A 15572-nucleotide genomic window follows, 5' to 3' on the forward strand; every position below is an offset into this window, starting at 1 on the left:
TTCATTTACTGGGCTCATTAAACAGAGAGGAACTTTTCCATTCTGCTCCAGTACAAGCCCATGGGGAAAACAATATTTGAAGAGTTAACTGAGAGGGGCCCAAGGTTTACCCCAAAAAATGATCAAACAATGTATGATTTTAATACAACTGAAAAGGCAACTTGAAGCTGGGCACAGTGGCTCATGCCTGTAATCCCAGTACTTTGGGAGGATGAGGTGGTGGATCACTTGAGGTCAGGAGTTCAAGACCAGTCTGGCTAACATGGCAAAACCCCATCTCTACTAAAAAACACAAAAAAATTAGCCAGGTGTGGTAGTGCATGCCTGCAATCCCAGCTACTTGGGAGGCTGAGGCACGAGAATTGCTGGAACCCAGGAGGCGGCATTTGCAGTGAGACGAGATCGTACCACTGCACTCTAGCCTGAGTAACAGAGCAAAACCCTGTCTCAAAACAAACAAACAAACAAACTTGAAACACAAACAATTGACATAAATTATTCCATAGACTCTGTTCAAACAGTTGTTTTTCATAAAAAACTGCTTTATTTGCTAAATAAATAGTATTCTACTACCTTAGAGAGGGAAGGAGTTTGTATTTTGAAAGTGGTTATAGAGCTTTATATTGAAGGGTTAAAACGTTTGATTAAACATGTAAAGACATCATTGGGTTCCTAGAATTCCAATTTGGGGGGAAATTATACTTCATTCTCAGTGCTTTCCTAGGATTGGTAAATCCAGCATGACTGGGATCTCTCTGACAAAGTCATCAGCCTGGACACTCTTGTTCTGTTTCCTGCCATTCCGCAAATGGAAAAGACAACAGTGTATGTCATACAAAGAACGTTCAGGTGTGAGCAGAGAAAGATGATAAACGACAAGATATTACCTTTCGATACTTCACAAAGTAAGCATTGATGGGCAGCCCACCATCCTTGCCTGCCCTCCACAGCAGGTTGTATGTGTCTGGCGTGTGGGTCTGTGGGGGGCTCAGTATGATGGGGGCGTCAGGAACCGAGACGCCGCTGGCATTTTTCTCTGGCGCTGATTCCACTGCACTGGGATGGACCTTCACTGGAAATGAGCTCAGTAACCTGGTTTCTGAACCATCTCTCTTATTTCTTTCATCATTCTGAGCAGCATCAGGAAGTGTGACTATCTCTGCTTTTGTATTTGTTTCAAAAGGAACTACAGGGAGAAAGAGAGAAGACAGCGTGAAGAAACCCTCATGTCACTGTCTTTTACCCAGTGTGTGACGTGACTGCCCTCACTTACACTGTTAGCACAATTTGAGCCCTGGAAGTTAAAACAGGTAACACTGCCATTTATAATTCATGGAAACATTTAACCTCCAGTTGCAATCTTTTCTCATGGTGGAGCAAATGAATTGCTTGAAAAACCAATTATATGATGCAATAGTGTAGCAGTTAAATGTTTTTATTTGTTCCTTGTTCTCTAAGAGTATTCTTTTTAGTAATAATCATTTGCTAGTTTAACCTCAGAAGATTTCAAGTTGGCTGGGCATGGTGGCTCACAACTGTAATCCCAGCACTTTGGGAGGCTGAGGCGGGTGGATCGCTTGAGCCCAGGAGTTCGAGACTAGCCTGGGCAACATGGTGAAACCCATCTCTACAAAAAACACCAAAATTACCCAGGTATGGTGGCAGACACCTGTAGTCCCGGCTGCTTTACTTGGGAGGCTGAGTGGGAGGATCACCTGAGCCTGGGGAGGCTGAGGCTGCAGTGAGCCATGATCGTGCCACTGCACCCCAGCCTGGGCAACAGGCCAACTAACTTCTACCCGGGGGATCCTGCAACTACACTTGTCTCAAAAAAAAATTAACAAAAGATAAAACAAGCAGGCAGCCTTAACACTTACTACTAAGAGCATACAGAATATACAGAGGAAGATATAATTTATTTGCACTGAAAAAATACATAGGTTGCATATAGTCAAAGACAATTACTGAGCACATACTATGTGCCAAGCATTGTATGAGCTATCTTATAAACATCATCTCATTTAATTCTCAAAACATTCTTAGGTAGATGGCAATACTCCCATGTTACAGGTGAAGAGATTAAGGTTCAGAGAGACTAAGCGACAGCGGCCAGGAAGAACGTTAACGGTGCTGCTGTGAAAAAAAAATAAGAAGGAACAATTTACGAAAACAAATATACTGCCAGTACAATAAAACCTAAGGAGTGACAGCTTGGTTTCTCTAAATTGCTATTAATACTGGCAACAGAAAACTCTATTTTTCACTCCTTTTGTGGAGGAAGAGTGCAGAGGAAACAACGTACTACTTTTATTTCCAAAATGAAGTCAGATTCCTGGTAAAAGGTGGGTGTGTTTTTGGGAGAAGGCCTGCACTGTAGTAGAGAACCAACAGAAATAGGACTAACAGTGTAAGGTTAGTTCTCTGTTAGTGTAAAAGACAGAAACAGTGTCCCAGAAGCATCTTCCATCAAAGAAAACAAGAAGCTAGTGAGGAAACAATGTAGAAGAAAACTAACTAAGTTCACTGAGACAATTTCAAAATATTGCTCCTGGAACAGCAGTGTTTATCTAGTGAGTCAGACTGCAGACTGATGTTCAGGGTGTGATCTGGTGCCTGCTAATGCAGAGACGGACTCAGCAAGTGGAGGTAATTAACTGTGGCTTGAGGTAGTGGAGAAGGATCTTTTTATCATTAGAAGTTTAGTGGATCCTCCGGGCCACTGGGAAGTGGGATCTGGCTGTAAAAGAGTTTAAATGCCACACGCCTCAGTTTATACAGAAGCATGAGAAAAACGTTATGCTGCAGCTTCTCCACTGTCTTGAGTATCAAAATTCCATTTCTGTAAGATTTAAGATGCAATGAGACCTCTCCAGAACTTTTATTAAAAGGGGGATTCAATTAACTTTCTTCTTCTGTTTCAATGATATAATCTGGGCACTTGAGAGATACACTCAATACAACCAAAAAGACCTTACCAGTACTTCCCCAGTGTTTTTGCATGTATTATCTCAACTTATCTTCAGAACTCTATGAAATGGGTGGAACAGGCATCTAGCATCTTTTAAGGTGGAATGTTTTTTGAATTGGAAAAGAGATTGATGCAACTATGGCAACGTAAATAAGTTTAATGACTCTAAGTGGAAACTAATTAAATAGGGAGGGAGTACAACCATATCTGTCAAAGATGCTCCCACTGTGACCACTGCTGCCAGCAACTCACACCCAAACTATTTAGGAAACCCACGCCAACTCCCATTATAGCTTTAAGGAGTACCACACACTCTACAAATATTTGTACATCCAGGACCTCAAAAACCCAAGGTCTCTGGAAAGAACAAAAGGCTGGGGAGGAAGTTCTCTCTTTCTCTAACCTAGCTTACTCTCCCCTTTACAGTACAGTAGACAAAGTAAATGACTTGTCAGGATGCTAGAATTTCATAAGGCTCAGATTCCTATGCAAAGAAGTGAGTTGTTACGTATTGTTTTGAGTTTTAATAAACTCAGTTGGATCTTAATAATTATACTAGAAAATTTAAAAAAGACAATGTAGGACCTCTTTGGGAGAATACAGCTGATGGGGTTACCATACACAAAAGTGGTATTTATCAAGACATAAAATCCTGGAGCACATGGGAATCTTAAAGATCTTCTCAAGTTAGTTCATATAACTTCAAAGGGCTTCCGACTTCTCATATTTAAGATGAGCAAGTCAGACAAAATGTCTAGTTCCATGAGCCATAACTATGACATCTGTCTCTCTACACCCTGTATTCACATAATCCCTTCAGCTAAATTCTACCCAAGAAGCTCCTGCAACTACACCTGCCATGCAGCTAACAATTTCGAGCAGAGCCACTCTTATTTTTGCCTAGAGGAACAGAAATATAAAACACACACACATATTCATTTATAGGCGCAAATTTATCTAACACTGAACTACCTTCTTCATTTGAGGATTCTCAAGGTTTCTAAAATCAGTAACTATTTCTTCCTTCCCTTAACACTGCCACAAGAGATCACTATAATTTAATAATAATTAGACAGTAATAATCATAACTTTATACTTAGTATCAATGGAGGGCTTTCTATTGCCAGACACCATTCTAAGCACTTACTATGCATTGACTCCTTGGATTCTCATACCAACCCTATGAGGTTGATTCTCACATCAACCCTCACATCAACCCTATGAGCACTTTCACTATACCTGTTACACAGACGAGGAAACAGAACAGAGTCCAGTGATTTGCCCTTAGGTTACAAAGCTGCTAAGTGGCAGAGCCAGGATTCTGACACGGCCCCTGTGCTCAGCCTCCACATCTCTCCCATCTCTAACATGCACAAGAGGATAAGGGGAAGTCCCTGGTTTCCACCACTTCTCCTCCACCTCCACCTTCATTCAGAGCAAGAGCATCCTTATTTGCACGTGAAGGGAAATTGTATGTGCACATACAATTTATTTCAACCATCTTTTTATTTCAACCATCACTCCTCTGCCAAGGACCCCCCGTTGGCCACTGCTCTGGCTAAGGGTGCCCACACACTGGTCGTGTGGTCCAGACTGTGGCAGATGGGCCAGGGGAGAGGAACTGTGGGGACAACTGTGAACTCACTAAAGCAGGGAATGCTGGATCCCAGACCTGTCTAGAAGGAGGAACGTGGGCTCTGAGCTCAGCATAAGCACTGCTCCTTGACCCCGTGGGCTCTTTGACCCGCAGAACCATGGCCCCAGGCAGAAGAGAGCCACGCTAAGCCCCTTAAAGCACAGGCCAGGGTCAGAGACCTCAGTTACCCAAGACTGAAGGCAGTATTGCCTTTGATATTGGACCTCTCACAGGACAAGTAAGGTGACAACCTACAGCCAACTGACTAGTTGTTGGGGACACTGCTCTAAATGCCTACGATGGAAGGTTTGAATTTGAATGACGTCACATTTGAGTTCATTTCCATGAATATTAATAGTCTATATACCAGTACATCAAAAATCATATATAGTTTTTAAGTCATCATCACAAAAAATCAGTAAAATATGAAGAACTAATATTATACATCCCATTAGAAAATAACTTTGGATAAGACAGAGGGAATATATACAAACAGGTATTACTTAATAGTACCACAACTCTACATTCTCAACGAAGGCCAGTCCTTTAGACCCAATACTGTAGTTATCAAGGGCATAAAAAATGTCTGCAGTATCATTTTCGGTAGCTTAGAAAACCAAAAGCATTCATCCCAAAGACAGGTTATATTCTGGGCCTGCTCCCAAATGAGAGCTTTCTATATTGCAACTACAATCTTAACAAACACATCAGAAACAGAGACCAAAATTCATGTGATTCACATAAAGCGAAATACCAAGAAACATGGTTCTACATTTCACTGTCATCAGGAAAAAATATAGATTGCTGGATTCATTAAAATAACATTTCAAGTCAGTTTAACTTACATTATAAAAGGAACTTATTCAACTAAAAACAAATAATAATGGCAACTCACCAACCATGAGAGATGCTTCCGCCTGTGTGGTACCATGTTCATTTGTGGCTTCACAGATGTATCTGCCCGCATGTTCCTGAGTCACAGCCTGAATATGGAGACAGCTTGCACCAGCTTGGGACATGACGAAGTACACAGGCTCCAGGTTCAAGCCCTCAGGTCTTGGTAACTGTGATTTTCGGGATTTAGATCTCAGGATTTGAGATGGATGGCTGGTTATCAATCCATGGCTGTCATACCAACGAATGACCGGAACCGGCATCCCACTGGCATTGCAGGACAGAGCGACAAAGTCTCCGTCTGCCACCTGTGCACTTGCTGGTGCTGTAATTATAACTGGCTTGAATCCACTGTCTATTAAAAAAGTAATCGACATACGAAAAATTAAGAACACTGTAGTATCTACGATGCAAAACAATTTCATTCTATCATGTAAATGTGGGAGTAATGATTAAAACCAAGATAGCTACCTCCTTGTTAGTTCCCTTCTCAACTTTCACCAAGTAAAACTGTCAATAAATGGTAGAGTTGTTTCATAGCTGTAAGCTCCTAAACATTTCCTACATAAATTTCCTGTCCTTCAGAAAGAAAGGAATATATACAAAGAAATCTTTTGAGAGTTTTCTGAAGGTACACTATACATATTTGACCACTGCAAATATAGAACATATGAAGTTGAAACCTCAAACCTTAACAGGAAAATGTGTAAATAAGTATAAAGGCAGATAATCTTCCTTCAAGAAAATGGTCAATTCTGTGGGGTAGGGTGGGAAGGGAGGCACAAATTTGATTATAAAAAGCTTGGGAGAAAAAAACCTGTTCTGAATAAAAGTTGATACTGATGATACCTGTATTTTTTCCCCATAGACATGAACAGCATTTTTGTTTCTAAATTAAAGTGGCACCAAGTCTTTCCTTTGGGTCTTAGTATTCTCTGAAGGCATTTTTAAGAGAGCTTACAATGGAATATTGATCAAAGTAAATGACATTTTCTCCAGTATGTCTTTTTTTCTCTAGTCCTCCTTCCGATGGCTGACAAAACCACCCAACAACTGATACCAGATTTCTGCATTTTTGCCAAGCTACTGAGTGTAAAATGCTATCTCCCTGCTCAGAACATGCATTTTCCTGAGGTCTAATGAGGCTGTACATCTTTTCACATGATTATTTGACATTATTAATTTTTGTCCTCTGTGAAATGGCCTTTGCCAGTTTTTCTATTGGGTCATGAATCTTTTCTGTAATGATTCGGAGTTCTCTGTATATACTAGATTCTGTTCTTTCGTTCAGGTATGTATGTGACTAGTACCTCCTTCCTAATGTACTGCTTGTCCTTTCAGCTTTTCACAGTATCTATTAGGAAGATGTTTTCATTTCAATGTGGTCATATCTTTTAAAATCAGTCTTTTAAAATGTCTTATTAAAAAGTTTTACCCACAGATCATATGTTCTTCAATGTTTTCTTGAAAACTTTTTTCATCTCGTCTTTCATATTTAGATCTTGAATCCACTAAGGACGTATCTTTTATACAATGTGAGTAAGACACTGAGTTTCACTTTTACCTCCCTGTTGACAGCCAGTTATCCCACATCAAAATGCAAAATGGGTCTCCTCCCTGCTGATATGCAGCACCGGCTCAGTCAAGCCCTTACACGTAAATGTCTTTTTGAAAGTCTCTATCTTGTTTCAAGAGTCTATCTGTTTCTGTACCAATATAATATTTTCTGAATTACTACAGATATTTTAGATGTTTAAGGCAAGTCTCCCACGTTCTTTTTCTCCTCCTTTTAGAGCGCCTTTGCCATTCTTGGGCCTTGGGTTGTCCATAAAAATTTTAGAATCAGTTTGTCAAGGTCCTTAAAACACTATGATGGGATTTTAATTAGAATTGCATGAATCCACAGAAAATTTTTAGAAAGCTCAGATAACTATATAATACTGAATACAATATATAATATTGAGGAACTGGTATATCTTCTTATATAACTGGCTATGCTTTACTGCTATAATATTAAGAAAGGTGGTTTTTAAATTATACTTTCTGTTTGTTGCTGGTATACAGACAGGCAACTGATTTTTTTTTTTTTTTTTAAGAGACGAAGGGTGCAGTGGCGTGACCTCAGCTCACTGCAACCTCCGCCTCCTGGGTTCTAGAAATTCTCCTGCCTCAGCCTCCTGAGTAGCTAGGACTACAGGCGCACGCCACCAAGCGCAGCTTTTTTTTTTTTTTTTTTTTGTATTTTAGTAAAGACAGGGTTTCACTGTGTTGCCCAGGCTGGTCTTGAACTCCTGAGGTCAGGCAATCCACCTGCTTCGACCTCGCAAAGTGCTAGGATTACAGGCGTGAGCCACTGGACCCAGCCAAGGCAACTGATTTTTGTTCACTGGTCTTCATCCATCCACCTTGCTAAATGTTATTATTTATCATAACAGGTCATAATAGGACATACAACAGCCATAATAATGGCCAGCAAACTATTTGGGATAGTCTATGTTGACAATCATATTGGTTGTAAATTAACAATGATCTGGGTTCTTTCCTTCTTTTACTTTTCATATCTTTCTGTGCTGGTTAGGATCTCCAGTATAATGATGGCCAGAAGAGATTTTCAAAGGGAGTGCTTCTTATATTTCACCATTAAATGCAATGTTTCCTGTAAGTCCTTGTTAGACACTCTTTATTAAGAAAGTTCAACTCTATTTCTACTTTTCTAAGTGTCTAACATGGGTACTCAATTACGTCTAATGTTTTTCCATCTCTAGTGAGATAATCATATTGTTTTTCTCCTTTAGTCAATAAATAGAGTGAATGGCACTCTACATTTTCAAGTGGATTCCTGGGATAACTGTTTGGAAATGACATCTTTTCTTTTTTACACTGTCCTGGCTTATTAATATATTATTTAGGATTTTTACACTTATGTTCATAAATGAGACTGGCCTTTGATTTTCCTTACTTGCACCATCTTACTGAGGTTCTGGAATCAAGACTGGAGAGTTTCCATCTTTTCCTCTTCTCTGGAACAGTTTGTATAATATTTGAAACGGTCTATCCTTTGAAGTTTGGTAGAACCTCCATAAAACCATCTGGCCCCTATTTTCTTTGTGAGATTTTTAACTCCTAATTCAACTTATTTCATAGGGTTAGGACTACTTAAGCTTATTTCTTTTCAGTCAGCATTGCTAAGTTACATTTTTTCCTCAGAATCTGTCCATTTCTGTCTTTATTATAAATTGTCATAAAATTTAGCTTAATCTTATGTAAGACTTGTATTTATAGCCCTCTTTTGTTCCTAATATTATTTGTACCTGCTTTCTTTTCTTTGGATCATTTTCCCCAAAGATGTGTCCATTTTCTTAGACTTTACAAAGGGCCAACTTCTATCTTTATCGATCCTCTCTATTTTATCTTTGTTTTCTATTTAATTGATTTCTGCCCTTATTTTTATGATCTTTTTTCCTTTCTTTGAATCTATTCTGTTACCCTTTTACTTCACGCAGTAGTTTTTAGTCTTACTAATTTTCTTTTACAGCCACAGAAGGCTGTAAATTTCCTTTTAAATTCTATTTGGCTGTCTCTTACAAAATTGACTGTAGCATTTTCATTATCATTCAGTTCAAAGTATTTTAAATTTCCATTATGATTTCTTTCTTGATCCAACTATTGAGAAGTATAATTTTAAATGTCCAAATACATGCAAATTTTTAAAAATTATGTTTTCATTATTAACTTCTAAATAAATTACACTAATGTCAGAACATTCAGTCCATATATTGATTCTCTGAAATTTAAAATATTTATAACTCATGTCATAAACAATGGACTTCCCTAATAGATAAAGAACTCTTATAAATCAAGAAGAAGAAAGACCATCAACCTAATTTTTTCAATGAGCAAAAGACAAAGAACAGTCAATACACAGAAACGCAAATTTAAGGGGCTCAAAAACATGAAAAGATGCCCAACTTTACCTGTAATAAAAGAAATACAGATTAAATAGTTTTTTTTTTTTTTTTAACCTATCAGATTGGCAAATTAAAATTGACAATGCCCCATGTTGGCGAGGGTTTGAGGAAACAAGGAGAGTTAAGTGTTGCTGGTGGGAGCGAACACTGGGAATGACTATGGAGAGTGATTCAGTAATCTCTACCAAAATTATCACCACAGATGCGCTTTTATTCTGCAAGTTCATTTCTAGGAATTTCTTTTACAAATACTCACACATGTGCAAAATAATCTCTGTAGAAGGGCATTCATTATAGAACTACTTGTAATAGCAAAAGATTAAAAACAACCATCAATCAGGTACTAGTCAAATTGTTACAACTATACAATGGACCACTAAGCAGCCATTTTTTAAAAAGGAATGAAAATACTTTTTATGTACCATGTGAGAAGATATCCCAAGATGTTAAGTAAAAAATTTATGGTAAAGAATGCTACCACTATTTAGGTAAAAAAATAAAAACAAAAACAGATATTGTTATAAAATGCACACACACTCTCTCATGTTGTGTGAAACCACCTGTATGTGTACTACATACAAGGCTGCTCAAGAAACTGACAAAATTAATTACTTCTAAAGAAAGGAACTGACTGTCTAGGGAATAAGCGTAAGAGAGAGGCCGGGCGCAGTGGCTCACATCTGTAATCTCAGCACTTTGGGAGGCCAAGGCAGGCGGATCACGAGGTCAGGAGATCGAGACCATCCTTGCTAACACGGTGAAACTCCATGTCTATTAAAAATATTTTTTAAAAAATTAACCGGGCATAGTGGCAGGTGCCTGTAGTCCCAGCTACTCAGGAGGTTGAGGCAGGAGAATGGCGTGAACCCAGGAGGCAGAGCTTGCAGTGAGCCGAGATCGTGCCACTGAACTCCAGCCTGGGCAACAGATTGAGACTCCATCATTAAAAATAAATAAATAAATAAAAAAGATTAAGAGAGAGATTGTACCATATAGATTTTTAAAGTATGAAGAATCTGTTGAAAAGTTTTTAAAAACTTTTTTTAATGAGATTGATTAAATAAGATTACTTCTTCATGGAAATGCCTACCTGTCACTAGCAAGGAACATGGAAAATGAACACCATTCTTGTATGGTGCTAGGGTTATTTTCTTTTAGTAAAAATAATTTCATTTTTGACCACAACAAAAGCCCACCTGGAAAATAAAAGTTCTTACGACTGGCATGAGCTAAAAGCCTACCATTTTCAATTTCAAGTCTTCCAGTAGACTGCATAAATCCAATCCCATTATCTGCTACACACTGATACATCCCAGCATCTTCCACGGTAACCCCACTGATTTTCAGTCCGTTTCCTGCAGTTAGATGTCGTGCGGAAGGATGAATAGGCTGTGCATTGTGAAACCAGGTACAGTTGGGGGCTGGGTTCCCACGAACGTCACAGGTAAAGTGTACTGTGGCACCCAGAGACACTGTCTGATCCTGTAGTCCTTTAGAAATGGAAGCATGTTCTGAAAATAAAACACACAAATTAAACTCTGCCCTCAAAATGGACTTCTTAAATTATCAAGTCATAAAAACCTTCTTTCTACCAATAACCAGTTGAAACAAAGTTGCACTGTTTATTCACATTCTTCTGTCTGCTGTGGTAATCAAGAAAAAAATTAGAAATGTTCCACTAATAGGATAAACCACATGTTACTAATAACATATCGTCTCGTTTCATAGATTACTCCACCCACTTAACTCCCCACAACATATGGGAATACACACATATACAGAAAGAGTTTCTAATCCTGGGCTTCTCTTAGCATTTATTTCAGGTGATTAGTTTGAAATACAGTAACAATTTCCCTGGATTTCACACTAAACAGGAGCCAAAACAGAAGAATGTTTATTCAGAGGTTAAATTATTTTTACGGTCAACTCAACTTTGAGGTTAGATGTGTAATAGGCGAAAATAAAAAAATGAAACTTCCTTTAGGGATCCTTCAAGTCACTTATTACCCAGAAAAAGTAAATCATTTATCAGAATTTGTAGCATATGTCTAAATTATGCATATTAATCCAGTCCTAATCACTGAGTTCCAAGGCCCACTTGTCATACACTTATGTTAATTCCAGTGTCGCTAACCTATAGCAGGTTATGGTTATAAATATTATAAATACATGCAAAGGGTTTACAACAATTTTATTCACTATTAAACCACTTGCCACCTATTTTTTTCATGAAAATCTGTTTCAATAAAGGAAAACATTTTCTGCAGCTACACATGACAGTGAGGTAGGCAGTTGCTTAGAAAGAAAGGAATAGCTTTGAAATAAAGTATAAATATAGAAATGTGGGTGGAAATAATTCAGTTTTGTCACCCAGGCACTGGTAAAGCATCCAAAGAAAGAAAATTAAATTAAATAGATTGATTTCTTTTTGAGATGACATTTTCTTTTTTGAGACAGGGTCTGGCTCTGTCGCCCAGACTAGAGCGCGATAGCGTGATCTCAGCTCGCTGCAACCTCCACCTCCCGGGTTCAAACCACCCTCCCACCTCAGCCTCCCAAGTAGCTGGTATTACGAGCCTGTGCTACCACACCCAGTTAAATTTTGTATTTTCGGTAGAGATGGGGTTTCGCCCCGTTGCCCAAGATGGTCTTGGACTCCTGGGCTCGAGTATTCCGACCTCCTCCCAAAGTGCTGGGGTTATAGGTGTAAGTTACCGTGCCTGGCCTGACATTTTCTCATTAGTACTCTGTCTTAGTTACTACTACTGGATACTACACACAGATATCAGCTAGATTCTTCCATTCTCCTGATTTCCAGTTTTTTCCTCTATGTTATGAAGAAGAGAGAACAATCTTTATATTGCATAACTAGGTTGGGGGTGAGGTTCCCAAGAATATTCCATGCAAAATGCTCTATGCCACCCAGAAAAATGGCCTAATTCAGCAGTGCATTATAAAAATGAAACTTGTTCTGGCTAGGGTGTAGATATTTCTAGATATTCCCTATTTCAATGTCACAAGTGGATCTTTCCTTCAGATATCAGTTAGACCAGAAAAATGGCTTCATTTGAAAAAAATTAAAAACTAACATCTTACCAAGTACATTAACCATGTAAGTCACATATTTTACATCTCCAGACTTGTTTCCCACCATGCAGGAATAGTTTCCAGAGTCCGCTGGGTCAATGCTATCTGTGGCAAGATGAGAATACAACCTTCTCCAGCTGCTTCCTGGTGCAATGTCCTGCCCGTCCTTTAGCCAATACACTGGAGGAGCCGGGACCCCACTCACCACACACTCCAAGGTTACGGGGCTACGAGAAAGAATAGCTAATGCCTGTGAATGGGTGGGGTGAAGAATGTGAAAATCATCTGAAGAAGGACCTGGAAAAGGAAAAGAGACGAGAGATTATTAGTAAGTCTTCATTTCTAATCTCTTGCTTAGCAAAGCTGTGGGTATCACTGTTTTCCCATGTATTCTTTATACTACAAGGTCCTATTTGGCAGTTAAATCCTTTTTAGTTGAGAATTAAAAGATTTCTGTGGTCTTTTAGGGCTACTTCTGAATAATGCAGAATTCCCAACAAGTTCAGAAGCCACGCCTTTACCGTGCTCTAACTATTGGTGCTACCTCAACTCAACCGCCATAATCTAAAAATCAACAGTGATTTTCATCACATCTGAAAGAAAGAGGACAGACATACCTCTTTTTTTTTTTTTTTCAAAATTCACAGACACCAATTTAATGACCACTACTATGAAGTTGTATCTCCTCTATTTCTTCTTGTTTGAACAAAGGGCAAAATTCTCCACATGTATTCACTCCGTCACCTTGGCCAAAATTCCCTTCTGTAAGTTACATTTTTAAAGCATGTACAGTACTCTTCTATAATGCACTAATGTACTTTTTTTTTTTTTTTTTAAACAGAGTCTCACTCTGTCATCCAGGCTGGAGTGCAGTGGTGCAATCTCAGCTCACTGCAACCTCTGCCTCCCACGTTCAGGCGATTCTACTGCCTCGGCCTCCCGAGTAGCTGAGATTACAGGCGCGTGCCGCCACACTCTGCTGATTTTTGTATTTTTAGTAGAGACGGGGATTCCACCATGTTGGTCAGGCTGGTCTCAAACTCCGAACCTCAGGTGATGCACCTGCCTCGGCCTCCCAAAGTGCTGTGATCACAGGGGTGACCCACCATGCCCAGCCTATATTTCCTTTTTTGGTAAGACTTTTTATGATAAACAAACAGGATTTGAAAAAAAATGAACTATCATTGCCCAAATTTTTATGAGGACTCTTCCTCTTCCACCAGTTACCATTCTTCTCCCAAATACTTACGACTCACAAGGAGCTTTCGGCCAATAGGTTCAACTTTTAATTGATGTGTGACAGGATTATAAGCTGCACATTTGTATGATCCCTTGTCCTCTAAGGATACATTCAAAATCTGAAGATTTCCTGATGGAAGGATTAAGTAATTCTCTGAGGAAGGAAGGGAGTGCAGTTAGGCCTCTCCCTTTATGAAGGACACCACAGCACAACAAAAACTCACAAAGGTTGATCATTATGCTTTATTCCATCTTATTTTGTTTTGTTTTATTTTATTTTATTTTATTTTAGAGATGGGGGTCTCACTCTGTCACCCAGGCTGGAGTACAGTGGCATAAGTACAGCTTGCTATAGTCTAGAACTCCTGGACTCAAGCGGTCCTCCCACCTAAGCCTCCCGAGTAGCTGAGACTACAGGTGCACACCACTACACCCAGTTAATTTTTAAATTTTTTGTAGAAATGGGGTCTCACGATATTGCCCAGGCTAGTCTTGAACTCCTAGCTTCAAGTGATCTTCCTGCCTCAACTTCCCAAAGTGCTAGGATTACAGGCGTGAGCCACAAGACAGCCTGCATTACGTTTAGACAGGAGATTAGAGGCAAAGAAGCAACCAAGGAAAATTTCTTAAATGAAGGAAAGGGAAAGTCAAAGCAGAATAGAAAAAAAAGGTCAACAGAACTAGCATAGAAATCAAACTTGGCAGAAGCATTTTAATGATAGCGAATCTCAAAGCACAAGAAACATGCTTCGACTTTGGCAAACCTCTACCTACAGCACTGGTCACACGGTGTTTCTGCATTGTCTAGTCACTCATTTTTTTCCCACAAATACATATTAAGGGGCTACTTTCTGCCCACAATGGCCAGGCACAAGTGCTACAGCAAGGAAAAGAGCAGACAAAAACCCTGCATGCGTGCAGCCCACATTCCAGTAGGGGTATGTGGGGAGGTCAGAGAAAAAGACATACAATCATAAACTAACAGAAATATGAATAACACAGTATCAGGTGTGCTCAATTCTATGAAGAAAAGCAAAACTAAATAAAGGGGCCAGAGAGCACCAGGTATATTATTTTAGATAGGACCATGAGGGCTATCTTCTCCAAGGAAGTGAAATCTGATGGGGGTCTGAAGGAACTGAGGGAGTGAGGCCTCAGGAGATGGGGCCGTAATTATTTGTATATTGTAACCACTTGTTTTAGTCCTCTCCACTCATGCCTTCTTGCATCCACAGTTCATCTCTAGCACACAGAGCTTAGAAGCAGCTTATTTAATGAACATTTGTTCTGTGTGTGCCACCAGGTTTTCACAAAAGGTCTCACCTGTGGAATGTTTCAGCCATTTTCCCCGGATTTTATAGCGCACCTCAGCTTTGGGGTTACTCTCTGGTACCCTGCAGCCAATGAAACCAGCACTGTTTTCTTCTGCTGTAATAACATGCTTTGTGGATGAACCAAAATCACCAAGAACTGAAATAAATAAGGAAACAGATAAATAAATAAGTAAATAAATAAATGCAAATTTGAATTCTTTTTCCCAAAGGAAGTTTAAAAATCAGAAACAACATCATGCAGCATGGCCTTTTGCGGCAGCTGACCCCAGTCCAAAGGGCTGCATGATCTTTTCATCTCAGAAAGCAGCTGGGGCAAGCTACTCAGGAGGCTGAGGTGGGAGGATTGCTTGAGCCCAGGAGGTTGAGGCTGCAATGAGCCAAGATCGTGCCACTGCACTCCAGCCTGGGTAACAGAGTGAGACCCTGTCTCAAGAAAAAAAAAAAAA

At 39.4% G+C, this 15572-nt stretch overlaps 1 protein-coding gene across 7 annotated transcripts in view; it reads right to left on the reverse strand.

Annotated features, from left to right (window-relative positions):
* Positions 1 to 15572, reverse strand: part of CDON (cell adhesion associated, oncogene regulated) — a 241430-nt gene that overhangs the window by 44921 nt on the left and 180937 nt on the right. For all 7 annotated transcript variants that reach the window (XM_038004852.2, XM_073022154.1, XM_073022155.1 and 4 more), the window contains exons 4-9: positions 15116 to 15262; positions 13803 to 13946; positions 12563 to 12850; positions 10708 to 10977; positions 5500 to 5853; positions 888 to 1186 (exon numbers count right to left, since the gene is read on the reverse strand). In XM_038004852.2, coding sequence (XP_037860780.2) covers positions 888 to 1186; positions 5500 to 5853; positions 10708 to 10977; positions 12563 to 12850; positions 13803 to 13946; positions 15116 to 15262 — 1502 coding nt within the window. The remainder of the gene's footprint in view (positions 1 to 887; positions 1187 to 5499; positions 5854 to 10707; positions 10978 to 12562; positions 12851 to 13802; positions 13947 to 15115; positions 15263 to 15572) is intronic.

Source organism: Chlorocebus sabaeus, chromosome 1, assembly GCF_047675955.1.
Source record: "Chlorocebus sabaeus isolate Y175 chromosome 1, mChlSab1.0.hap1, whole genome shotgun sequence".
Taxonomy (NCBI): domain Eukaryota; kingdom Metazoa; phylum Chordata; class Mammalia; order Primates; family Cercopithecidae; genus Chlorocebus; species Chlorocebus sabaeus.